We start from the raw sequence: 25,228 nt of genomic DNA, 5'->3' as shown, positions 1-25,228 counted from the left end.
TCAGCGCTTTGGGTAATCTAAAGGCACCGAACGAGCTTCTCATAGGCCAGCCAACGTAGCACACAGACAAAACGTTACAGCTGCAACTTTTGGTGCTGCGGTGGAGCAACAAACAGCAGGAAATGTGGGTGGTTTTAACAAGAAATGGGTTTCGCTTTGTGTACAGAATCAGTTAAGGTTTCTTTTTATGCTGACTGTACTGCACAAAATGAATTAGTGCGTCAAGAATGCACAATATTGCCTGTGAACAATTCAAGTCAACACTTGAACTGTACAGAATTTGATCTGCGATTGTTTTAATTAAGCATTTTAGGATCGTTGGCTCTTTAAGCATCATTTCATCGGAATAATTTTTTGTGCAGAAGATACCTAAGAATACACAAAAACTGCAACAATGCATGGGGTGACAAAATATATCACGCAGAACATAACACGTGAGGCACAAAGCACACTTGTGGTTTCACACCTGTAGATATCTACGTAATGCAGTGTATGCTATGTCAGCTTTGACAACCATTAGGGGCTGCTTGTGGTTGTCAAATTTAGTCCATTTCCTGTTTTTTGATGTTACAAGTGATTAAATGTTTTAAAGTGGTTGCATTGTATTGTAAAGAAGCAGTGGTGAATTTTTTTTAGCATTTAAAATTCCCCTCAGATTCATTATGAAACATCAGGTGATGAAGACTTTCTCTCTATGACTAGATTAAACCCAATTTGAATGTCTCAATATCAATTTGGCTAGTTTTACCTCACACGCTGCAGGATCATTCAAAAATGTTATTATATGTGGCATCTTGTGTCCAAAACAGCACAACTACCTAAAATCAAAACAGAAAAACTGACCAAATCGACCTGGATTGTCCCTCTCGTTCATATTATGTCTGTAAAAGGCCAATATAGCCAATATTCAGTGTCAGATTTTTTAACTTGCTGCTGTTAATGGTTGATGATAACCAAGTGGTACTAGTTACCTAACCTAAAGGTGCAATGTGCAAGACAACACAACAGTCCTGCATGCCAAAGATACCTACTAGAGTTAGCATGCTAACCAGGTAGCTTCAGTCCATACTCTGCCCCCTATTTGTTTGGCACGACCTGCAATGGGTGGCCAAAATCTAAACTCTAAATATGAATATACAAAATATTAATATAGACTATAAATATAGATATTTATTTAGAGAAATATAATAAATGGCCTTTTTTGGACTTTTGAACACCTGGATACTGTTAAAAATATTCATTTTCTATGGTATTCTTATCAGTTTTATTGAACTTGCTTCATTGTGCTTTCCAGCTAATAAGGCGCAGATGTAGTCACCCATGCCATATTACTAGACCACAACATAACATATAAAAAAGGGAGATTAAAAAGCAAAATACATATTTTCTTTTCTTTTTGAGCTCTCCTTTAAAGAATTTGATAACTGGATTCACTTATGGTGCACATGGTACATCTCAATGCAGGCAGATATTGCTTTTGATCGTTACGAGCACGTGGAAATGGTGGTTGAAAGAGAGAGGCATTAAGCAAATGGTGGCCAGAAGAGAGACGTCTCTTCTTTCTCTATCTTTCTCTCTCTTTCTCATTTGGTTGAGGGCAGTACAGGGAAGGAGCCCACATCCCTGAAGAGAAACCACCGCACTCACTGACTCAAGAGGTAAAATAGTGCCTCGCATTTCTCCATCCTGGCACTTCTTAAGTCTTGACTTGAAGTGGGGATGAGTCAGATTGAGAACCACACGCGTAGCTATTTTCTCATCACCCCTGCAGTCCTCTGTGAAAGTCGGGTCTCTTCATGCCTTGCATCACCTCACGCCAGAGCCACAAAAATGGGACCAGCCATAGCCAGTCATTTCAGATGTTTGTTAAACACTGCAGCTGCTCTATTTGAGCAATATCGCCCACACATGCTGCACCTTCTCCTCCAATAATTGCATGTTGGAGAGAGTGTTAGAGAGAAATGGTTGTGTTAGTGTAACAAGGTTCTGGTCCAGATGTTTGGGATTAAAGGCTTGTTATGAAAATACAATATAGTTACTCAGGAAGCAAGGTATTCGGCTCTGTCATGCACGCGGCATGTAACACTATTGGAAGATGAGATTGGGAAAGGATTCAATTGAATATAGTGCAACATGTTGGCATGTTGTATAATAGATGGTCCCAGCATTTGGACGGTGAAAAAGGTCCATGTTCTTAAAATCAGCACCATAGCAACCAAGCTGTGGAACATGCTTTGCCAATATACAATAAATGTAATTTCACAATACATTTTTACTGACTAATTCCTTACTCTATCAATGCTCTGATACAGCACTGCTCAGCTTGTTCCGTTGATTATCAGACATTTAAGACGCATTTATGAAGATGAATACATTAAATGGTTATTTGAAAATGTTCTTGCCTGTTTACCAGGCGATTGAATTATGAGTTGTTCCTCTTTACTAATTCACTGATAGCAACTGAGCACAACAACAATGACCTCTGGTGCAGAAAAAAAGAAAAAAGCTTTCACAGCCAGCGGTAGAAAGGGGGACCAGCTGCATGCGGTGGTGAACCAGCGTGCAGAAAGTCTTGATGCATATATTGTGAAAGAGTTCAAACCCCGGATACGATTGAAATTGTTTTATTGTATGACTCAGATTTAAAATATAAACCTCGCAGGGAGCTATTAACCATTTAGAGGCATGCAGAGTCCAGCTAATTTTCTAGCATTTAGGGCAGCCTATATGGCACTACATCACATTTTCTCCACTGGAAGGACATCCTTGTGGGCAAATTATCACGTTTTCTTGCACACTGGGCCGCTGTGGAGGGCATTTCATCATGTCAGGCATTTTTTTTTTAACATGGGAAATCTCCTCTGTACAGAGACAATATTTCTCCCATGCAGCGTGCCATATGGTTAAAGAAATCATACATACTGTTCCTTTGGTCGAGCACATCCTTCTTTTGACAACATGCAAAACAGGAAACAATCAAACATGCTTCAGCCGTGCCAAAGAATGAAAACACCATTTTGCCAAGTATATAGGAGGACATGAGGGCTGCATACAGGCTGTTAGCAAGCTATCATTCATGCTCACGATGCCAAATATCTCCTAGAATCCCTAGTAGTCTTCAGCAATAGAGCGGAAACTTCTGCACACTGAGGAAGTAGCTAACAAAGGATCCATGCAGCACAGTTTTGTCAGCGCTAATAAAAATAATGACCCATCACAACTTTGATGTGTGATTATTTTTTCTTTTTCTCCTCTAGAGCATGAGCTGGTTATCAGTGACGTTAAAAAAAAAGGAAAATAAGACACTAAGTGCTATTGATAAGACCTTTACCCAAGAGACTATGAAGCATTTCATGTGTTTTGCTCTAAACATCTGCTAATAAAATTAATTGTTACAGTTTGGTATATGTGTATGGGGTCAGTGCAGATCTCTCTGCACTGTCAGAGATGCTAGCCACAACTAAGTGCTGCAAAGCAACAGCGCGTCACAAAAGGCTGATACATTTAAATGCAAATTTTTGTTATGTGGCAAATACACCAGAGTCTATTTCCTGAGGTTTTTGCACTGGCCTCTGGTTGGCTGAATGAACTACATGTGACATCCTCTTTTACCAATTACAGTGTTTATGTACTTGATCCAGAATGCTTTGTGCTAGTTTGCAGTTTTCATATTTCAAATCCAATTTATCGTTCCATCTTTAAGTCCTATCACTCTCTATTTGTGTCTGTGAGACAAACTTATTCTTTGTTCCCAGGGGACATTTGTTTTTGTCAGTTTCATCTGCATTCATTAGAATCAAATAAGCCACAATCCTCTCCTTCTTTTCCTTGAGTTTTCTGCCTTTCTGTCTCTCTTCCAAGTAATGATACTTTCTGTCGCTCCAGAGTGTTTTCAATCAGTCTCCCTGGTTTTAGAGAAATTGACTTAAAAGGCTTGGAGCAGGTGAAAAAATGTGGATTGAATTCTAACTCGGGATTCAATTCAAACGATCATCCTGGGCTAAATCATTCGCAGAGAGTTCCAGGTGCCGGCACACAAGCCCTGATGAAGGCCACACGGCGACAACGTGCGCGTTTTACAAATAAATATTTGTACTCAGTTAAAAGCATTTAAGTTTCTTCTCATTGTTAGCCGCCCATTCTTTGAAAGTTGTCAGTACGGCAGGTGAGGTTGTGCCAGAATAACTTTTTCAATAATAAGCAGACCTGCCATGGAGATGGGCAGCAGCTGTTGGAGCTGCAGCGCTCCACCTGAGTGTGAGACAGGTCAGGAGTTCAGGTGCAGTGTCACTTAGATTGGGGAAGTTTTCAGAGACTTTTAGGCGTGCAAGAGAAACACTGGCACTAAAACTCTGCTAAATGTTTTGCATATTTAACCTCATGTGTGAGAATTTTGAATGCTACCAGAGGTGAAACCCTGCTACTTCTATATGTTACTAAGCTGCAACAGGAAATACATGTGAAAATAAATGTAATGCCACCTGGATTATGTATTTCTTACCCACATGATGCCAAAAAGTCCCAAAATATTTCTATAGATTGTAAAAGCAAGACAGTCAGACGACACGTTTCATTTGTTTTTCCCACTATGTCTGCTCTTGCAATACAATGTCCACTTATAGCACTGAGGCATGATCAGAGTTTTCTGTGGTTATGTGTAGGCACTCAAAGCACTTTATAAAGGTCAGGGGAAGATCATGGTCTTGCACAGAAATAGTCAAAAGTGTCTTAAAGCACAGTAGAAAAACACATTTACCTTGTTAGCATTTTGCTAAAACCACAATCTTTCCTGAGCCTAAACAGCTTTAATTGCCTCAATCCAACCACATGTGGGATCAGGATGCCAATCCAGCCTGCAGTGTCAAAGTCCTGAACTTTGTAGGTCCACCATCCCCACGGACCACCTCCCTCTGTGTTCAGGGCAGTCGGTGGAGAAAATGTTGCCACTGAATGTAATCTAGGCAGCAGTTTAGAGGTTTCATTTAGAAATGAGCAGTATTGTGAGATGATACTGAGTTCCTCTCGCCAGGGGAGGATGTCCAGAATCTTCCTCATCTCGACATATAATCTCACTGTAGCGCTTCGGGGGCTTTCGGTTATGTCACATGAGTTTCGCGGAATTTGCCCTACTGCCACAGAAAAGTTCAAGTTTCGGTATTTTCTGAGCACTGTCAGGACTTCATACCTATGTCTGTGGAAAACTGAGTTTGAGTTGAAGTTCTGCTCAAGAAGAAGATTAGCTCTTCAGGAGCTTCTTTCATCATATCACATGATCTTCATGCAGTTAAGTGAATAATTCAAGAATACAGAATGAGATTTGAAACTTGATGTATGTTTTGTGTGTAATTTAAACGAGACTGAAGGTGATCGTCATTTAGCCTGACAAACCCGGTACAGCTGTCATGAACGGGGATTGACTCATTTCTAGAGCGAGCCTCGAGCGGCCGCTCCAGCAACTGCAGCTTTTGGCACCTCCACACAGGCTGTGGAGGCTGAACTGCTTGAGCGTCACTTGGGTTTATTTTCGTTGGCCAGCTGTTGTACGTAGAGTTTTTTGAACTGTGGGTTTTGTGCTGACACTGACTGCCTCCATGTCAGAGGTGTGTGAGCATTCTTCTAGCATCTCCTCTGGGGACCATGAACGTCTATGGAAAAATTCACAGCAATCCATCCAGTAATTATTAAGTTTTTCATTAGACAGAACGCATTAGACGACAGGTTTCTTACTGCTGAGTCCCAAGACTATGAAACCCTAATGTGGACAGACTTAAAACAATCCCGGAGATGAAGACACAGCACATTATTTGTAAGCAATGGATAAACCCCAGCATCACCCATAACCTCCAAAAACCTATTGATTTTTCTATTCCCTCTCTTACAGACAGTGATATAGGTGGTAACATGCTGATATGTGAACAGCCCAGAACTTATCTCATGGATCTGGTGGACCCTTTTAATCTAAACCGTAAATTCACAGCGCAAACAGCACAATTAAATCATTCATTCGTAACTTTAATTGCATTTGTTAACCGTGAGCCAGTAATGACTTAAATCCTGTTTTCTTCCCACACCCACATACATGCAGCTCGCGGCCTCTTCTTTCTCTGCTTGTCAGCCTCAGATAATAAACACAGGAGAACATTCCGGAAAAGGCACGTTTTAATACGTTTCTTTTCTTTAAAAAAAAAAAAAGGATTATCAAATTAATGGAAACTGCTCAATAACTGCTGCAGTGAGGAATGCTTCCCACCTAATTGAATTAGGATTTTCATTTCTGTGATTTCTATGTTTGTTTTTGGCAGCTGCCATCTGTTTGCCTGGGACCAGCTCTATTAATAAGCTATTCAGATTCAGATGGGGCTTTATTCCAGCAACTGTTTCTCACCTCCTCTCTCTCTCTCTCCCTCCCTCCCTCTCTCTCTCTCTCTCTCTCTCTCTCTCTCTCTCTCTCTCCCTCTCTCTCTCTCCCCTTTTCTCGCTTCCTCGCTTCCTCAAATGATTGTCATGGAAATCATCAGAGGTGCCAAACCACAAACAAAGGAAAGAGCTTTAACATACACCTGAGCCAAAAAGAACAGAACTGTAGTCTAATTACGATGGGAACAATTAAGACTGTGCATATTTATTGACAGGGGACTTCACACAGGAGCATATGCTCATGAATACCAGAAAATGAAGGCAGAATGGGGTGGTGGTGGTGGTGGTGGTGGTGGGTGGGTAGCGGAGGTGTTGGATGTGAATGTCTATATGATGGTGTTGCTGTGCAAAAAAAAAAAAAAAAAGCATTTCAACCCCAGAAAGCATGGGAGGCAATGGAAATGTGCAGCTTTGTTTGACAAATGAAGCATTTCTATTGTAATTTCCTTATCGGCCATTGTGCCGCGCGCTCGTTTTATGCAACATTTTGATGCAACACCTTTCTGAGAGCAACACGGCCAATTTCTATTACCTCAAATAAAGAAAAAGAAAAACCTTAAGTGTGCTTGTCATCACCAGCCACCAAATATTAACCCCCATTCTTTCTCTCCTGTTGACAGCAACCGTCTCCCTTTCAATGCCGCAAGAACAAGGAATTCCAATCTGGGCTTTGCTCAGTATTCTGATCACACACCTCTCTCCTTCAGTAATACAAGTCTACTTTAAAATTCATAACTACATTTGGAAAGAATAAAAGGGTGCCCTGATGGAATATTTCCAAGGAGCTTACTTGAGCGAAAATACAATTCGCTTTGGCATATTTAATAACCCTAACCTGGTCTTTAAGACATACAGTAGTAATAACAATATTAAAAAAAATACTGGTGACTGAAAAAAAAAAGAAATCCAAGCTGTGCCTCAGCATGAAATGAGTACCTATAATTCCTGCCTCTAGGAGGAGGATGAGAGGACGATAGAGAGAACGACAGGGAAATGGGGGGAAATGAAGGAGACGGGAGATGGAGGGAAGAATTGTCGAAGTTAGAAAGAGTCGGCTCAGCTCGGCTCTCATTTTCTGCCTTTCTCTTCCTCTCTTCTTCTGCCCGGGAGGCAGTTTCGAATTGAATCAAACAACCTAGATTGATTAAGCTCGGATGAATGACTTTCCAATGACACAGGACTCGGCTCGGGCCTCACCCCGGCCCTCTGTACATATTTGACATGGTTATTGGGGAAGTTGATGTGAGGGTGATTGTGCGGCTGTTTGCCGGTGGAGCCCAGTGCGAGGCTGAAACGCTGTTGCCGGGCTAAACGCCGTCGCCGTGGCTCAGTTCCTTGAAAGTCCTGTTTGATTCCTGTTGAATCCCGCTTTGATCCGAACGCCTCTCAGGAAGAAAAGCGCCGTGAATGAGTGTGAGAAAATAGATAACATGCTCGTCCAATTGGAATATGAATTGCTCAGCTCGAGCCTGAGTATTAATCTCTGGCCCTCTTTCCTCTCTCTAGTCCTTTTGGTGTTAAGAGGGAGAAAAAAGATAGAGTAGAGGGAGAGAGAGAGAGACAACAAGAAATAGAGTATTGAATATTGTGGGATGTCCTGTTCTGAATTAGGTCAGGACCAATCAAAGCTTAAATGCTCTCTCTCTCTCTTCCCCCCACTGAACACCAACGCTCCCTTTGTGACTCTTCTGAGTGGAGGGACAGAGACCCCTGCTGTTTCTGACGGCACATGAAACCCCGCCAGACCTGGAGCTTTCTCCCCTCCCTCGATACTCTACTGCCACCTGTCTGCTGTGACCCACGCTGCAGAATGTGATGCTGCCAGGGTCCTCAGCAGCACTGCTGCACCGCATGTGCATGTAATACACAGCCAGCACGTCCAATGCAGCAGTCCCTCATGTGTGAAAATGACACAGCTGCACACGCTGTCACTCGCAGGCCAGTCGGCTAGTGGAATAAGTATTTTGAGTTAGGTTAGGCCGCCAAGACAGCAGCTAAGAGGATTAGTATTGTGAGGTAGAAATCCCCTGTTTGGCTATTCTTATATACAATAATAATATTTTAATTGTTTAAATGTTGACTATTTCTGCAAAGAATGTAACGACAACCTTCTGACCCAATTAAATCTGGCATGGAAATGGATTTAGTTAAAGCCTGTAGGTGCCAACTTTCTATGAATTGTAATGCATGTTGTTTGTTTTGCTCTTCCCCCCTTTATTTTTGTTTCTCTGTGTTTTTTCCCCTGCAAGTATTAGTCTGTCTTGCATTAATTCATGCTTGTTTTCTGTGTGAACGGTGCAAAACTGATCAAAAAATGATAAAGCATTGATCATTAAAGGTAGCAGCTCTGTGAAAATACTCCATTACAATATACATGTGCTGCTTTTAAAATTTTACAGCAGTAAAAGTACCTAAGTACTCTTAGCATAAAGTCTGCGCAGACTGTCCCCTGTAGTGTTATTACATGTTGTTACATTTTCTACCACAGGATTCTTATCATAATCAATACATCAGCATGCAAGCAGCATGTTATGATGAAGCTGGAGCTCAATTTAACCACTGGAGACACTGCCAGTTAGTTTAATTGATAGAATTTCATATTCTATAAGGTCATCAAATGTTGTAACATCTGAAACAACAAAGTGACTAGTTACTGTAGATGCTATAGCTATCTGTATTTGCATCTAAAATGTAGTGAAGTAAAAGTCTAAAGTAGTGCAAAACTGTAATACTCAGGTAAAGCACGAGTACCTCAGTATTGAAACAGAAAGTTTTATGAGAAAATCTGCATTCACAGCCATTCTTGATCTTGTAATTATGCACAGCAAAGGCTGCTGATCTGTATCCAGCGTGATGATTCAGTCACAGCCTTGGCCAATCTTTCCCAACGATGATGATGATGATGATGATGACAGCACCGACGATTAATAATGATTACACCAATAATCGTGATGATGGATTTACAAAGGAAGTGATGCAGATGGTAACCATAATAAGAAAGTGGCTGTATTAATGATTTCTATCAACACCTTTAGCAATAGTTGCTGGTCATTTTCCAAAAGGGACGCATACTTGATGAAGCTCTAATGGAGTAATAAAGTGCAGAAATGATGCCAAATGAACGTGCTGGGCCTGCGCCATCTCACAGTGTTTCCTCTGCAGTTACCTGAGAGGACGTTTGCATTTTGTCATGTCGGTGACATATCCACCGTGATCGCTTTCCATAATCTATTAGTTTGGCTAATTTATGATTTGAGTTTGATTCGGCAAAACACTGATGATTAAAAATGAAAAGAGAAGAGCAAAAACATCCCAGGTTTTAATCAGTTACTTAGCGTGAAACCTAACATACGACTATTTTTACTGAAACCAGAAAGAACCAAGGACATAAAACCTGTCATTAGGGGCTGGAGAGAAAGAGACATAGAGAAAGAGAGAGAGAGAGTTAAGGAAACATTACATTTATGGTTTTCAATGCAACTAATAAGCACGTTCATATGACTGGAGTGCAGCAAACTGTGCTCAAATACACAACATGATGAGTTTACTTCCTGCTGTACTCAATGTGTCTTTTCTTAATGGACGCTGCTTCTGACACTGCTTTACCACATCTTAATGTTTTGGTCATTTTAGCCCATTTATATTTGCAGCCCTTATAGGCCAACCGTTTGCCAAAGCACATTTTCTACATTCGTGAATGTTTTTCTCTGTCTTCCAGAGAACAATAGGTTTCTAATTTTACCACACAGGCATCAAAGGGGGGCGACTTTCATCATATCTTTGCGTTTAATGTTGTCAAAGGTGCCTTATTGCATGCTGATAATGCAGCTGAAAGTGGAGATTATTGTGCTACTAGAAAATCTGATGGTAATATAAATAGAGTCTGGTCACAAAAACACCGGTGCAGTCCTTTAAACAGGAGTGTGCACACCTTGATCATTGCAGTCTCATCTCCAGTCTGTGTTCTTTTCATTCTTTCATGTCTACACTCACTCAATATTCCTGGTTATTGTGGAACGTCAAATAAAGACCATAACTGGCAAAATGTTACAGCCTGTTTCCGTATTATTTAGAGTCAGTACTCCTTCTCTTTGTGTGCAATAATGTTTGCTCTCAAGCCTGCCACACAATAGCAGGGATTGCAGAGCGTATTCTATCAGGTGCAACATTTTCTCTTAGCCCCTTCACTTACTAGCATCATATTTTCTGCCAATTTTCTCCCCCCCCTCCTCTCCCTCCTAAGTGCCCTTCCATTTTTGTTAATCAAAATATATTCACACAATCTCCTCCTCCTCTCCAGCGGATCTGAGAGGCTGATTGGCAATTTCAGCAGCAAAACCCGTCGTTCTGGGGGAGCAGCCAATCTGAGAGCTCCCTGCCGTCGCCATGGTAACGCTCTCAACAAGAGGAGCGAGAGCCGAGAGGGGGGAGGGAGGGGAGAGGGGAGAGAGGAGATATGATCAAATGTGAACACTCTATTCTGATTTGATAGGCTGATATACAACTCGCCGTTTGTTATTACTCGGCTCTCCAGCTTCCATTTGTTGTCCGGGCGCACACATGCAAATACACGTGTGTGGCGAAAGCATATGCACACACACACACACACACACACACACACACACACACACACGCACGGATTCACACTTTACACAGTAACAAGCAGCATCTGCGCCTCACTGATAACGCTGCCTCGTGGCAGTAAAAGCATATAAGAGGGGACTGTTTGCGTGCTCCTTTTACAATGGCTAGCAGCAGGCCTAACTGTCTCCATCACACACCCCGCTGACTTAAGCATCTCATCATCATCATCTTTGCTCTGCCCATTCTTCAGATCTGTCTGGACTTAATAAAACTGTCAGACCACCAACTGGGAATGTTGAATAAAGACACAGGCTGGCTGGATCTGCTCCTCTGTGGAGCAGCTCGTTAAAGGCCGCGAGATATGGCGTTAAAACTTTCTGCTGGTGCATTAGGACTGACTTAAAAGGACTGAATTTAAGAGCTATTAAAGCAGATAGACAGTCAGAAACATCGGTCCTTATTTCACAAGTGGTTTCACTCCTTCTTATGCATGTCTTGGTTTCCATTTTGCAATTGAAGAGTTAACAAGGAAGTGAACATATGATTGAGTGTGCTTGATTGACAGGTGCCGTCTCCACCGAGACTTCCTCCTAATTGACCAAATCTGGAGTTCCTTTCTCCAAAATGATGGCGAGCAGTAAATCTAAATCAAGCTTCAGAAGAATCTTTCACGGGACAGTGACCCTGCAGGTCGCAGCCTCACACCAAAGACCTTTGAAGCTGCTTTTATTTATTTTGCTTTTGGCTACTTGGTGGCAGTGTAGGGCAAGCTTTATATGTCTGTTCTGGCTAACATGTTAGCAAACAGGTGCCTATTTACAACAGACATGGATAAGCTTTCATTTTCAGTCTTTTTTCTGCCACCTGATGAATGCATGTCCAGTATTCACTCTACTTTTAGCTGTTTTTAGTCTCCACCAACATCTGAGGGAAAATGTGGCTCTTAATCTTGCTAAATGATCCAATATTTTTACCAGTCTCTAGCTCAGTCTGCCTGCCGTTTGAGATAAGATACCAAACTGTGATACTGCTTCCAGTTAAATTAAGTTGCAGAACAAAATGTTTTGAGTTGTTTTAGGTCTTCACAGAGGAAATGAAAGAAATAAAATAATCGAGAGTGACATTAATGCAGTATCAATAAAGCATGTGCAAAGTACGCAATAAAAGTTAACAAAGTTTATTACATGTTTATATACAAACAACCCTGCAAGGCACACCTTTGTTTAAATAAGAATATACAATACATTTTATTTTTAAAAGCAAACAAGGTTTAGTTGTGAAATATATATTAATACAAGTCTGTTTAGTGTTGGACACAGAGAGAAGTTGTGGATGTTCAGTCGACACATAATAAAGAAAAAAATAATCACAACACTTTATGATGTAAACAAGTCCACAGCGTTCATATGGTGAATTAACATCTTTAAATGTTGGTCGAATGGTGTAAAATGGACCATTGGTGCTTTCGGATGAAGCCTGTTTGTCCTCTCAGGTGATTAAATTGTGAAGTACAGACAAAACACTGTACTATAAAATAGCTTTATCTAAGAGCTAAGACTCTGGTCTTGTAGCTTATCCATTCAGGAGGAGGAGCTTAGCTGGACCGGCACTCTTTCACACAACTGTTTGTCATCTATCAATACACAATGATGTGGCAGCCTTTGTCAGTACTAAACACAAGAGCTCTTATTTTGTACTTCGCATGGGCTGACATTAAATGAAACTGCATACTATCTGGCGAAAGCCGTCCAGATTCCAGGAGGATGTCTTTGTTTTGTTAGGAAAATTACAAGATTTTATCTAATTTATTGGTTAAGCTACAACACAATTAAAAAAAAGCCTTTTATAATATACTCTGTTAGTTATTTCTCTTTGTTAGGCCATGGATTATGAACACACTTAGAGAGGAAAATAAAATAAAAACGTGTTCAGCTGTAATGTGAAATATACATGATCTGGCGTTTGGAAGTTGTCTAAAACAAAAAGCACGGAGCTTCTTTCATGAAAATCCAGAGTAAAGGCAACTCAAGTGTTCACACAAAAAGCATATCGTTGCAGGTGTTTTCTGTACATTGTTCAGTACAGGCTATTTATCATGCAGTGATCAGTCATGTCATTCTGTCACTCCACTGAAGCTGCCTTTATACACAAATGTTTGTCCAACATCAATCAGGACATTTGTGAAATAACTGTTGTTATGACTGCTCACAGCACATCAAGCGAAGACTGAGAGATGAAAGGACGCTCGTGACAAAGGCCTGCCGTGACTCATGAAACAAAACAAAACTGAACAATGGGGCAAAAAACATGAAATGGTTGAGACTTCAAGCTTAGAAACACTGAGATGCAGGCTGTCATATTCACACAGTTTGCCATCATAAAGTGTCATGACCTACTGCAACAGATTTGACAGGTGTCAGATCCCTTAAATGGCTGCTACGCCATCTGCAAAACCTCTCTTTACCGTACAACTACAAGTTCAACAAAGGTCCGTGTTGCAGTTTTCTCTTCATTCCCCCAGAAGACCAGCAGGTACCTGACCAGAGGTGGTGATGATTTTAGAGGCCTAAGGGAAGGCTGAGAAGAAGGGGTGAGTCAGCGTCTTTTCCTGGGCCACATCCTCTGGTGTTTCAGAGTCTTCTGGGCTGTGTGTTTTATTGAATATTCCTATTGTTGATGTTCTGGATGGGTGGCCATTATCATGCCAGAAGGCCAAGTCGCTTGACCTTAGCAGACAGGAACGAGTGGATGATGAAGACTATGGTCTTGGGACAAGAGTGGAGGTCCAGTTGCTGAAAGAAGAGAGTCAGAATGAGAAGGACCACAAGATTTCTAATACTGTTCTTGTACCTCCGCTACAAGTAAAGTTCCTGCATTCAAAACTTACTTACTTAAGTACAAGTATGGAAGTATTTTCGGCCAAATGAACATAAAGTATGACAGGTTTGTGCAGTCATTGTCATTGTGTGGTAAAATGTTCCTTCTCAGTGTTTTACTATCATATATGATCTGTTTGGATGAACATCACTGCTGCATTAATGTGTGTGTTGCATTTTACGGCTGTAAATGTTAAAGATTAAATTAATTTTAATATACTGTTGGATAGTTTAATGCAGCATATTGAATAAGATCATGTGCTTGTGGTGTTGCTGTTGTGTGAGAACCACGCATCTCTAAAAAGTCCACTTCTCACAAGCTCAGAAAAACAGCCTGTTTTCAGCTTTGTGACGATGCATTTCCAGCTAATCCAAGAGAGTTTTGAATAGTTTATTTAGATTAAGAAGGAAGAGAGTTTCTCAACCCATAAACGAACACTTTCAGTTTATCCCAAACCTTCAAAATCACCAACTATGGAGAGGTTTCACTGGAAAAATTGTACATAGCAGAGTAGAAAGTACAATATTTGCCTCTGAGATGTAGGAGAGTAGAAGTACAAAGTCTGAAAAAATGGAAATAATCAAGTAAAGTATAAATACTTCAAACATTTACTCAGTACTTGAGTAAATATATTTAGTTACATTCCACCACTGATTCCTGAATCCCACTTTCAACCTCACTTCATGTCATGGTCTTCATCAGCAAATGGAGTTAGCTCATTTGTCATACAGCTGGCTCATTTGGTCACTCAGGTGGAGATGGCTCAGAGTTGACCACCTCCATCACAACTGAGCAAACTCTACCCACTGATGAAATGTGGTTGAAAGTTGAGCAAAAGGCCAGCGAATGAACCTTGTGTTTAGATTCTCACCATCTGTTATTTGTGATAATAACAATTCAGGCTATCTTTGACATATTCAATGTAACAGCCCAAATTTAACATTATGCTGCATACTGACAATGAAAAACTCACAATCTCTGCCTCAGGGCCTCCGAAGTCGAGGAACATCATGCGAACACCATCGTCTGAGGACATTCTTAGGCGCTCGAAGGGCTGCTGGAGCAGAATACTTTTCCTGACACCCATTTCTTCTGTGAACAGTGTGAAGCCCTCATCAATGTGCACTCCTAGGGTACACTCCTTCCCATTCCAACTACAGGCTGCCAGGGTAGACAACAAAACAGTGGTTACACAGAGGCAGAACAAAGGTAATGTAATGATTTTAAAAGAGCTCCGCTGAAGTTGTTTGATTTTTTTGTTGTAAGCTCAGTGTTACTGTGTTGATACAGAGCCCAGAATTTTTGGCTGCACCCTGAATGTGACAGCTTAATGCACTGATAGGCTAAATAATGCTTATTGTTAAGAAAATATAATAGGTGTAAATCGTGGTTAAATGGAACACTTGTCCTAATTCTGATACCAAAAATAGACCATTTCTGGTTTTAGGCTGAAAACATGTTGCACCACGTCGTGCTACCAGCAGAGGGCAATGTAACAACATTACTACACTGCACTCTATGTGAACTGGTGCCTGTCTCATAAAGTAGGATTAATAAATTTCCAAAGGAAACTGACCAAAATGACTTAAATACAGAATCTGGATCATTTAAGTGAAATGAGCTGAACTGTTACTGCAGACATGGGCTTATAAAACATAGATATACGTATGTACTTGAAACAAAACAAAACCAAATCTATTACAAACAGCTTTCCTTCCCTAGTCAAGTCATTTATAATCATGTAGCAGAAGACATCTCCAGAGATTGAGAACATCATGCTAAAGAGAACAGTCCCTGAGTCATTGTGCAGGAAACAATAAACTGTAACTCCTAATCCGGCTTTGTGAGACAGGCTCCTATTATGCTATTATACTGAGATGTCTGTGTGTCTCAGTTGAATAGAATGCAGATTTTGTGCCCAAGCAGTGATTATTTTGGATTAATCGATCTAAGGTCCATAGAAATTACTGAGGAGATCGATCAAACGGCATTTTTGATCAGCAGATCAGAATTTACAATCATGGGAATGTTTTACTGCAGACACATTTTTAACAGCATCAAAAACACAACAGCCGAGATTTACTTGCATCAGTCAGTGTAAAAGGCCTGTCGATCAATTTTAGAGTGACAGCAGTGTTGTGTTTGGAGTTGGGACAGAAGGACTCCACTTTTATTCTCTTTTGGTGGGATTTTATAAGGAAAATATGACATTGTCCAAATGTACTGCCGCTATAAGCAATTTTTTATGTACCTTTTTCAGTTATTACAAGTTAATAATGCTAATATTAACATAAATTCTTGCTTTTGTTTCTGATACGCATCATAAACTAACAGGGCCTCACTTTGAACTACCATGACATGATTGATTTTCACAAAGGGCGACCTCAGTGGGAGTCAAATCTTCAGTCTTGGTTGTGTGATTCTCTGCTCACTCAGGCAAAGACGAGCATCACTCAAAGACAATCAAATATTATTTCTGGTCAATTCCTTGTGCCCTCTGTCAGATCAGAGCAAAATTTTCCACGTGCAGGTGGAGAAACTGTGCAGCAAGACAGAACAGAAAACTGGGAGTCAAACAAATCCCTGTATCTGTACCCGTGGTGACCTCCTTGATGAGCTCAGCAGCATTGTGGCAACCCTCCACCAGCAGATGAGTCCAGGTGGACAGCTCCTTGGCAGAATCCACCCTGAACACATGGGTCTCCACGCCTTGCTTAGTGCCAGAACGCAGGCCAAATGAGAGGTCAGAATCCAGGAGAGGAGAACTTTTTCCTGGGCCAGAGTGGACTAGTCTAAAAGGGAGAATAGAAGCATGTGGATGAGAAACAGGATAACTAAGATTCATAGAGAAGGATGGGCCAGAAGAGCAAATGAAGGGGCATATGTGTTTGTGTGTCACAGATGAAGTGTAACAGAAGTGAAAAGTGAGATGTGGAGCGCACAGGAGAGAAAGAAGGGCGGAAAAACACATGACTCATACGTTCTGCTTCAACTAATGTTTTCCAAATGAATGTGACGCTATGTGGCAAAACGTCCAATAGTCCAGTTATGGAAAGAGTGAGAATGTGCTCCGACTGGGCCAAAAACAGCCACAGAAAGGTCTGTTAACTGAGAGGCGGGCTGCTCAGGGTGCAGGACAGATCTATGAAGTTAATTCAATGCTAAATGTATGTATGTGAATGTGTTTGTAATAAAAGGAGCAGAGAGAGCACCAGTGTGTTAATGTCTGGTACTGTATGTGGTGAATGTGTGTACAGTACATGCAGACATTTAGTGCGTGGCAACCTAGTAGCAATGAGCGGGTGACTCTTGGCTGGACTGCTGAGGCTCTCTTTGCTTTCGGGCAAGGAGGAATAGAGCAGCAGGTCTCTGTCGGTCAATGCGGCCAGTACCGGTCTCTCTGGGCCCTGGGTCACCTGCACACATGCACATTTGTGAAAGAGATGAAGAAATCGTTTAAACTCACTCATATGGTACTTTGATAACATTTTATTTATGACAGTGATGCTCATGGACAGTAGGCGGCAGCTATGAATCTGGAATTAGGTTGTTGCACGACCATACATGAACTTGTATATATGCCTCCTGTATTTTGCATGCATTTTAAGATAGGATTCGAATTTATTGTCCACCAAAGTGGGAGACTGTCTTAAAAAAAAGGGGCACAACTGCATTTAACATATAGATGGGAAACCAGGGCACCATGGAATACTAAAAAACAACATGAACAAACATAAAAAACACAAAATGCTGCAGGGCAGGTCTTGCCGTATGGACAATGCACGTCTGTGTTCTTGCATACCTGCTCTGTAATCCAGCCCAGATGTTTGACCTCCATGCCAGGCTGCATGGTCTTCATCTCCTCCTTCACTCGTGGTAAAAGGTTGGCAACGCCAGCCTGGATGGCACTGTACCAGGACTGGGCCATGGCTGGGTCTTTTGCTCGCAGGAACACAGAGTTCTTTCTGCTGGATGAAATCACCTCAAAATACCTGGCAGTTGAGATGAGAAGGCGCAGTGAGAGCGAGAGAGAGAGAGGGGGAAAGAGAGAGAGAGAAGGTAGCAGGAGGACAAGAAGGGAGATGGAAGAAAGGGGCAGTCAGAGAAATAAAAGACAAAATGGTAGAGAGAGAGAAAAGCTTGAGGGTGAAGAGGAAGTTTCAGATACTAACAAAGAGAATATGTGAGGAAGACTTGCTAAAAAGCGCTCTTCACAATGTTCTCTCTCAGCAGTTTTGGTCAGTTTTGGCTGTCAATTATCAATTGAAAACCAAACACACAAAAAGCTGTAAACTTCTAGCATACAGTACCTGTTTTCTGTGTCCGGGGGGCACTGCTTTCGCGACACCTGGCACATCTTCAGTGGGATGCTGCGGGGCTCCTTCACCTCAGCGGGTGAGAGCTCAGTGCCCCTCTGAGGCGTGGAGGGGGGAGAGTCCCAGGGGAGGCCGGCCCCAGGGGACCCCGAGCTTTTAAAGAAGGCCGACATCTCCTTGATGTATTTCACTGAAGCGGAGCGAGAGTGTGAGAGAGAGAATTAGATAAAACAGTCAGGCAAAAGAAGTACAAGAGGACAGAGGAGGCAGAGAAAAGGAATTTGGGAAATGGACAGGATGCCTCCAGGTTGGGAGATGAGTTGAAAGCTGTAACAGCTTTAAAAAGGTGCAGAAATTCTGTCGGATCTGCCACTATACAGAGTTTATCATGCTCTTCTCTGTTCCTAACATGGCAAATCTAACCAAAAAATAAAATACTAACTACTATCAAAATAAAAAACAGCAATGGCTGATTTTCATGATTTTTTTTGCATCTTGCTTTATGTGGGCGGATCTGGCATGGGTGGGCATGTGTTGAACACCAGCTGGAGGCAGAAAGAGGATGTGATTTCCTGCACTGACACTGTGTGGCACGGGTGGGGTGAGGAATTCACAACCCAAATTCTAAATATCTTAAGTGTGGTGCCCTTTGGGGTCAAATAAAGTGATTCATTGATTGAATTTGGTTCCTTAATGCCGGTAATGACCATTGGTTAACAGTAATGCTGGTGTTGTCATGCTGACATGAGTCAACACAGTCAATGCGACTATCAGTATTGACTGTTGCGTTCTCTGTATGAATGACAGAGTGGCCTGCATACCTCCCTACATACATGTTCTAGTGGTCTAGCTGTGCCATTTCTGTCTTCGCTTAGGTATATCATTGTGTGCTATATTCATTTTATAAAGTTCTGATAATTTAAGAAAACAGCTGTTAGCAGATTAGTTCTTCTCTTCTTGGTTTGTTTCCACATAACTGCAGTGGTCCTGCAACTAGTGTGCATTAAAAAAAAAACTTCTTATCTTTCTAGGCTTCATATTTTGTTCCATCTTAATGACCATATCAAATATCCAAATGGCCCTGAAATAATTAGATATTTTTGACCATAAGCACTATATAAGTTCTTCAAAAGTACAGCTTTCGTTTTGTTTCCAAGCGACTACAATATTGCAACCCATAATTAGTCAGAAGTAATACAGAAGGGCAGTGGGGAGAGAGTGATGACAGGAAATGAGGGAGAGGGAAGGGCAACAAAGGACCCCTGTCGGATTTGAACTGGAGAAGCAGCAGCCAATGATCGGCGCCCCAAAACCTAAGCCCCGCAATTACACATGGTTTGCAGGATATAATCTAATGTTACCAAATTCATTTGTGATACTTACAGCTCTGCTCTGCTCACAAGTCTTTTCAAATGCACAGTTTCAGCACTCACATACACCTACACACACACACACACACACACACACACACACACACACACACACATAGAAACACACATGGCCTCAGCTCCAGTCCAGTAGGCTGCGGTATGGGTTTGGCAGAAGTAGCCACTGCTGGAGTAAAAATAGCCCAGAGGACATGGCAAGGCATGAGGCTGAAGGCTGAAGGCAGAGCTCTGGTTTCACTGGGCAAGTGTTAAGTGCTCTTCTTGCACAGTACAAGAGGCACATAGCCACAGGGCAAGCTGAAGAGTCACAGCACACGACAACAGGAGAGTGGGGGGGTTCCACTGCTCCAAAAATAGAGCCCCTGCCAGCCAGCCAGTCAGTCAGGCAGCCATACAGTTACTCTGTTCATACATCAAGCAGAACATCATATCTCGGGCTATGTAGTGGCGCCTTGTCTTTAACGCTTTTATTTTACGTTAATCAGTGTAACAGCAATTCAAATGTGTATTCCTCTCATCTATCAGGAGGTGGCAGAGTGACTCAGTGATTAAAGAGAGGGTCAAAAGTTTCAGAAGGGTCCAAATGAAATTTCGTTAAAAACCTCTGTGCACCCCTAACACACCTACTCGCTGACTGCGAAGCTGCTTTCAGACAGTAAATCTGCAACACTGCTTGTTTCATCTGGCAGTTTACTGTAAATAATGGCTTTTAGCTATCACTCGTACGTCTCTGCCGTGGAAAAGTGTGACTCTGTTCATAAAGGACGTGACCCCGACAGATGTGAGGCTCACACGGTTGGCATCTAGCCCACGAGAAGGGGCATCGCAGGAAGCTATGTATGATGAGCAAGGCGAGAGATTGTTCACTTGTTATCTCGTCCATGGCGCGGTGAAACAACAGTTATTATATTTCAGTGTCGGACCAAGCCATTTCCAGCCATTCTTATAAAAGCAATGCATCTCATTTGGCTTGCAAAAGTCTGTTTACAGTCTAATCTGTCACTTTTTAAAATCCTTAATATGATCAAAAACACAGAATTTGGATCCATATTCAGAATGTCAAATGGCGTTATGTCATAAAACCGTGCGCTTTTAAAGGTAAAGCAGCTGCATTTATTCACACTCGAGCGGCGTTCAAAATGTTACAAAACTGTTTAAGTAAGAAAATTGCCAGAACAACGTTCATGGAAAAAGTGACTCAGGTCCTTTTTCAAACATGATGCCAACATCTAGAACTGGCAGAGCATTTAAGGATTACAGTGCATGTCTGAAGGGGACTTAAGTTGCTGTAGAAAAGGGCATGACCTACATGCTGAAAACTATAAACAGACAGTAGCTCCTCTGAGTCAGCTGAATGTTCACTGTCTGCCCGTCTGCACCTCGCTTTCTTTTGAAAACTCTTTTTCTTTCTTAATAATATTGGTCTGGATCTCCAATCTGTCTCTAATCTTTCCTTCTGTCCCTCTCCTCTGAGATGAGGTCAGTTCCTTTTCAGTCCGATGGGGATATCTGAAAGCTATAGACGTCTCACCACTGAAGGGTTTTTCTCTCTGTAAAATCTATAAAGAATCATTGAGAAGAATGGCTCTTTTACCCACTTTGGATTAAGAGTACTGGAACTGAAATTTAATACTTGCCTCACATACTCATCGTCTCTCTCGCATTCACTTACTCTGGTTGCTGGTTTAACAGTATCCTTTTCATGTACGGTCTACCAGTATGGTTTCCTGAGACAAACATTTACGACACACACACACACACACTTGGTTTAACGCAAACACTTGCTCACATACTCGCAGTGGGTAAGCACACATGGAAACACACAGATGTACACACAAAGTGATGCATGCCTAAAAAACATATTTATGGTTTGGTGTTTCAAGCCTCACTACTTTTTGCTACTGATTTGGTGTCGGTAGCACAGGGTACAGAAAGCTGATGATCCTGATTTAAATCACAGCAAGTTTTATTTTGTTTAGGGAACTTTCTATAATTGAAGCGAAAGTATCAAAGAAAACACACCAAACCTCAGGTGTCATATTGGCACTGGTATTGAAAATCTTACCCAGCCCAATAGGTACCCCAGGAGGGTATTAAGGATGAATGAACTCGTCAGAAAACACACTCACACCCACCTCAAATGACCCTAATGCATTTGAAGGGTATATAAACGTTTATTTCTCCCTTTTCTACTTGAGAATTTAACTTGTTTACTCGCCTCATTTACACTGTGCAGAATCAGCTCAATGTACCAAGAAAAAAATGTGCATTTGTAGACAAAACCAGATCAAGTGGGGATGTGCAGACTGGGAACGCGAATCAAGCAGTGAGCAACCAATATGTACCAGCTACAGCTTTGAAGTAGCTGTCAACTTGCATACGTAATGTTTCATGGAAATGAGCTTCTGTCCTTTTGTTCTTGTGCCAACCCATTGATGTTTGCACCATGGGGTAGCCAATTGCTTCCTTGTTGCTGGACCAAGGCCATTCAAAATTGATGTGGTCAATCTCAATATGGCGGTCTAGGCCACGAGACTGGGAAATGAAATGGGATTGCCTACATTATTGTTTCAAGTGGAAGCCATCGTAGAAGACCTCCAGCACCTTGAAACTACACTAATAAAGTCCTCTTGCGGGTGGCAGCATAGTGCAGCCACGCAGATAAAGAATGGCATTTCAGTGATGGCTATCTGTATATGATGAGGATGTCTCAGTCATGCAACTAGCACTACACTCTGAATAATAAGTTTCTTCAAAACTTTGTTGAAGAAAGTCAGGAAAGAGAAGCTCGACTGTAGATGCTTATATCTGGCACCTTGAGAGTGTTCTGCTCTCAGTCATTACTCTTTATCATAGGAGTGAGTTTCTCTTTGTGTTTCATGCTGCACAAACTGCACAATAGAATGGGATGGGGAAAAACACCTATCACAGCAGGTATAAGGGCATATCAGCTTATGTGAAGAATTTTACTATTCTCCAAAAAGTCAATGATCGCACAGGTGTTTCCCAGATTAGAAATGTTAGGCATTAGCTGTGGCAACGCCTAATAAATTGGACGAGACAGCTTTGAAAAAGGGTGGTGAGTAAAAAGGAGAGGAGACAGGGCTGGAGAATCTAAGTGGAGGAGGTAAGGAATGAACAACATGGAAAAGCGAGAGACAGGGGGAAAAAAAAAAGCAGATTGAGAGTAAGAATAGAGAACAAGACAGTGTGAGACAGGCGATACAGAGAGACCGAACATACAGCTAAGCTCAGCCAGAAATGTTGCCATGAATACCAGTGGCGGCACATTCAATACAGAGCTAAAATTAGCTGAGATGGCACTGTTATTACTTTAGCTTATCTGGCAGCCAGTGAAACTACTTTTGTACTGTGTGTGTGTGTGTGTGGTGTGTGAGTGTGAGTGAGTGTGTGTGTGTGTGTGAGGAGTTTCTCTGCTTCTTCTGCAGAATCTGCCACTAAGCTTTTCCTTCTAAAGTCTTTACATTGAACCTCACAAATCCTGACCAGACATTTTCAGCCAATTCTGTTTTGACACAATTCACTTAACTGTGGTTTGAAAAGCCTTTTCTTTTTCTTTCCCAGCTCCCTGGACGGTCCAAATTGCCAAAGTATGAGTTTAAATTTTCAAACTGTGCTCAGGCAATACTCCCTATTGTTGATTGCCTAATACAGTACATACACACACAAACGTACCCACATTACATCAGCTCAACCCTCTGCTTGCATCCACACATGATGGTTTAAGGATTCTGAGAATTTAATTTGAAAGGTATCCAATCAGAACTCAGCAGGGTGATGGAGTTGGCAGTCATTAACATGCTCCTTGACTTGGCGGTCAAAAAGTGCCATTGGCTTGTCAAAGGCGAAACAATGCTCTAAAGCGAAACGCCAGCCCTTCCTCCCCCCGCCACTGGTAACCGTGGGAGCAGCTGGAATGTCTTTGGCCAGTCAGCGACCTCAGAAGCATGCTGTTGGCTCTGTAAACCATGTCAGGCAGAGAATGTCCCAATGTTACGCCACCAACGAGGAAAGATGTCTTGGGCCAAACAACATCATAAATAACTATGCAAGACTATGGAACACTTGCTGTTTTCACTCAGTACATTGAGGTCAATCGAGGTAAAAGAAAAAAAAAAAAGCCATTACTGAGCCCCACTAAATAAGTCAGCCAATCGTAAATTAGATGGTGTAGAAAATTAGGACTTTTATGCTTTGAGACAGCTAAAATGTGGATTGTTCAAAAGAGGAGGATCCAATTAAATATCAGAAAGGTGTTGCTTTTATTTTATAGATTTCATAAACAAAAATATCCATGCAAATAGGAACATGTGCAGAATTGAGCCAGACCAACACAAAGGCATGGATGAGGTTGTCAGGCAAATTTAGCTAATATCAGATCGTATCAGTGTATATGCCACAGACACTGTATGTTCAGGCTAATTTAGAAATGCCATTGTAGAATTTGTTCACCAAAAGCACAAATAAGTTCCCTTTTAACAGTGAATCGTCCATTTACCAGCAACACTGGCATTTATTTGGAGCCGTGTGTCTGTTCAGTCCAATATTCACTGTCCCTTTACCGTAGCTCTGGTTTTGGTCTGTACAAACACCAGTTGAAAATCTTGCTTTTTAGCTGCTAAATGCTTCACTTTGTTCACAAGATTAGCTTTCTCTGCCTGCTGTTTGATAGCAGCAAGGCAGTCTAAAGTGGGTTTATCTGAGCTTTTTTGCTAAAAACAGCTGCCTACTGCGCCTGCAAACGACACTGATGAGCGTGGTGAGAGTCAATCAAAACAGTCACGATATACGGGCTGTAAAACCAAAACAATGAACCGAGAGTTGGGCGATAATTCTCTGTCGGTACGTCTCTACGAGCAACACCTTGAACAGTATACAGAAATCTGTACCACTTTAAGTCCCCTATTTAGCATTTCAAAGTGGTATTGAAACACTTACTAAATGGTTTCTAATACTATAATGCAATTGTAAGCAGATATAAGTGTTAATGAATGTCCAATATTTGTAAGCACTATAACTCACCTAATTAAGACATTGCGTATTATCACAACTGTGTTTTACTACATCATGATTCATTATCTGTTTATCCAGCAGCTTGCACTTCCACAGTAGGAGTTATAGTTGTTGACATTAAACATACATACAGTTAAATGCTTGTATACTGTGTATAAATGCTAAATAGGAAAGTGTTAAGTAAAGTGATTCCAATAATACCAAATCAGACTTGTTAATGTCTGTGTCTACCTCAAAAATTTAGCATCAGTCAGGCTCTACTGTGCAGAGACATGCATGGTGGGTTTCCACTCTGACTTACCAAATTCTCAAGTGGTTTTGAGGCATGTGGTATACACATGCAAATAAAAAAAGTGTATGTCCATGCCTCCATTCAGTGGTCTCACGTGTGAGCTCATGTACAGGTTTATGAGTCCCCAGTGTTTCGCTGATTAATGAGTGTCTCTTTCTGGAAGCGTCAGTCAGCCGAAGAAGAGTTCCCCTGTTCTGAATGATTTAGATACGTTCATCGTTCCTATAGACCATCTCATTAAAATCGTGGATAAATGCCAACCTCGGGGAGCGGAAGGTATGGTATATGAGAGAGAGAGAGAGAGTGTGTGTGTATGTGTG

General features: G+C 41.5%; 1 protein-coding gene across 1 annotated transcript in view; it reads right to left on the bottom strand.

The window, feature by feature from the left end:
• Window positions 1–12,168: 12,168 nt before the first annotated feature.
• The window catches only part of snta1 (syntrophin, alpha 1), a 32,251-nt gene continuing 19,191 nt past the window's right edge, over window positions 12,169–25,228 (bottom strand). The window contains exons 3-8 of the mRNA XM_041954022.1: window positions 18,189–18,384; window positions 17,681–17,870; window positions 17,164–17,294; window positions 16,474–16,670; window positions 14,852–15,039; window positions 12,169–13,793 (exon numbers count right to left, since the gene is read on the bottom strand). Coding sequence (XP_041809956.1) covers window positions 13,701–13,793; window positions 14,852–15,039; window positions 16,474–16,670; window positions 17,164–17,294; window positions 17,681–17,870; window positions 18,189–18,384 — 995 coding nt within the window. The 3' untranslated portion in view covers window positions 12,169–13,700. The remainder of the gene's footprint in view (window positions 13,794–14,851; window positions 15,040–16,473; window positions 16,671–17,163; window positions 17,295–17,680; window positions 17,871–18,188; window positions 18,385–25,228) is intronic.

The sequence above is a fragment of the Chelmon rostratus genome, chromosome 2 (genome assembly GCF_017976325.1).
Source record: "Chelmon rostratus isolate fCheRos1 chromosome 2, fCheRos1.pri, whole genome shotgun sequence".
Taxonomy (NCBI): domain Eukaryota; kingdom Metazoa; phylum Chordata; class Actinopteri; order Chaetodontiformes; family Chaetodontidae; genus Chelmon; species Chelmon rostratus.
The sequence above is the reverse complement of the archived record's forward strand: the minus strand, read 5'-3'. Positions and strand labels throughout refer to the sequence as shown.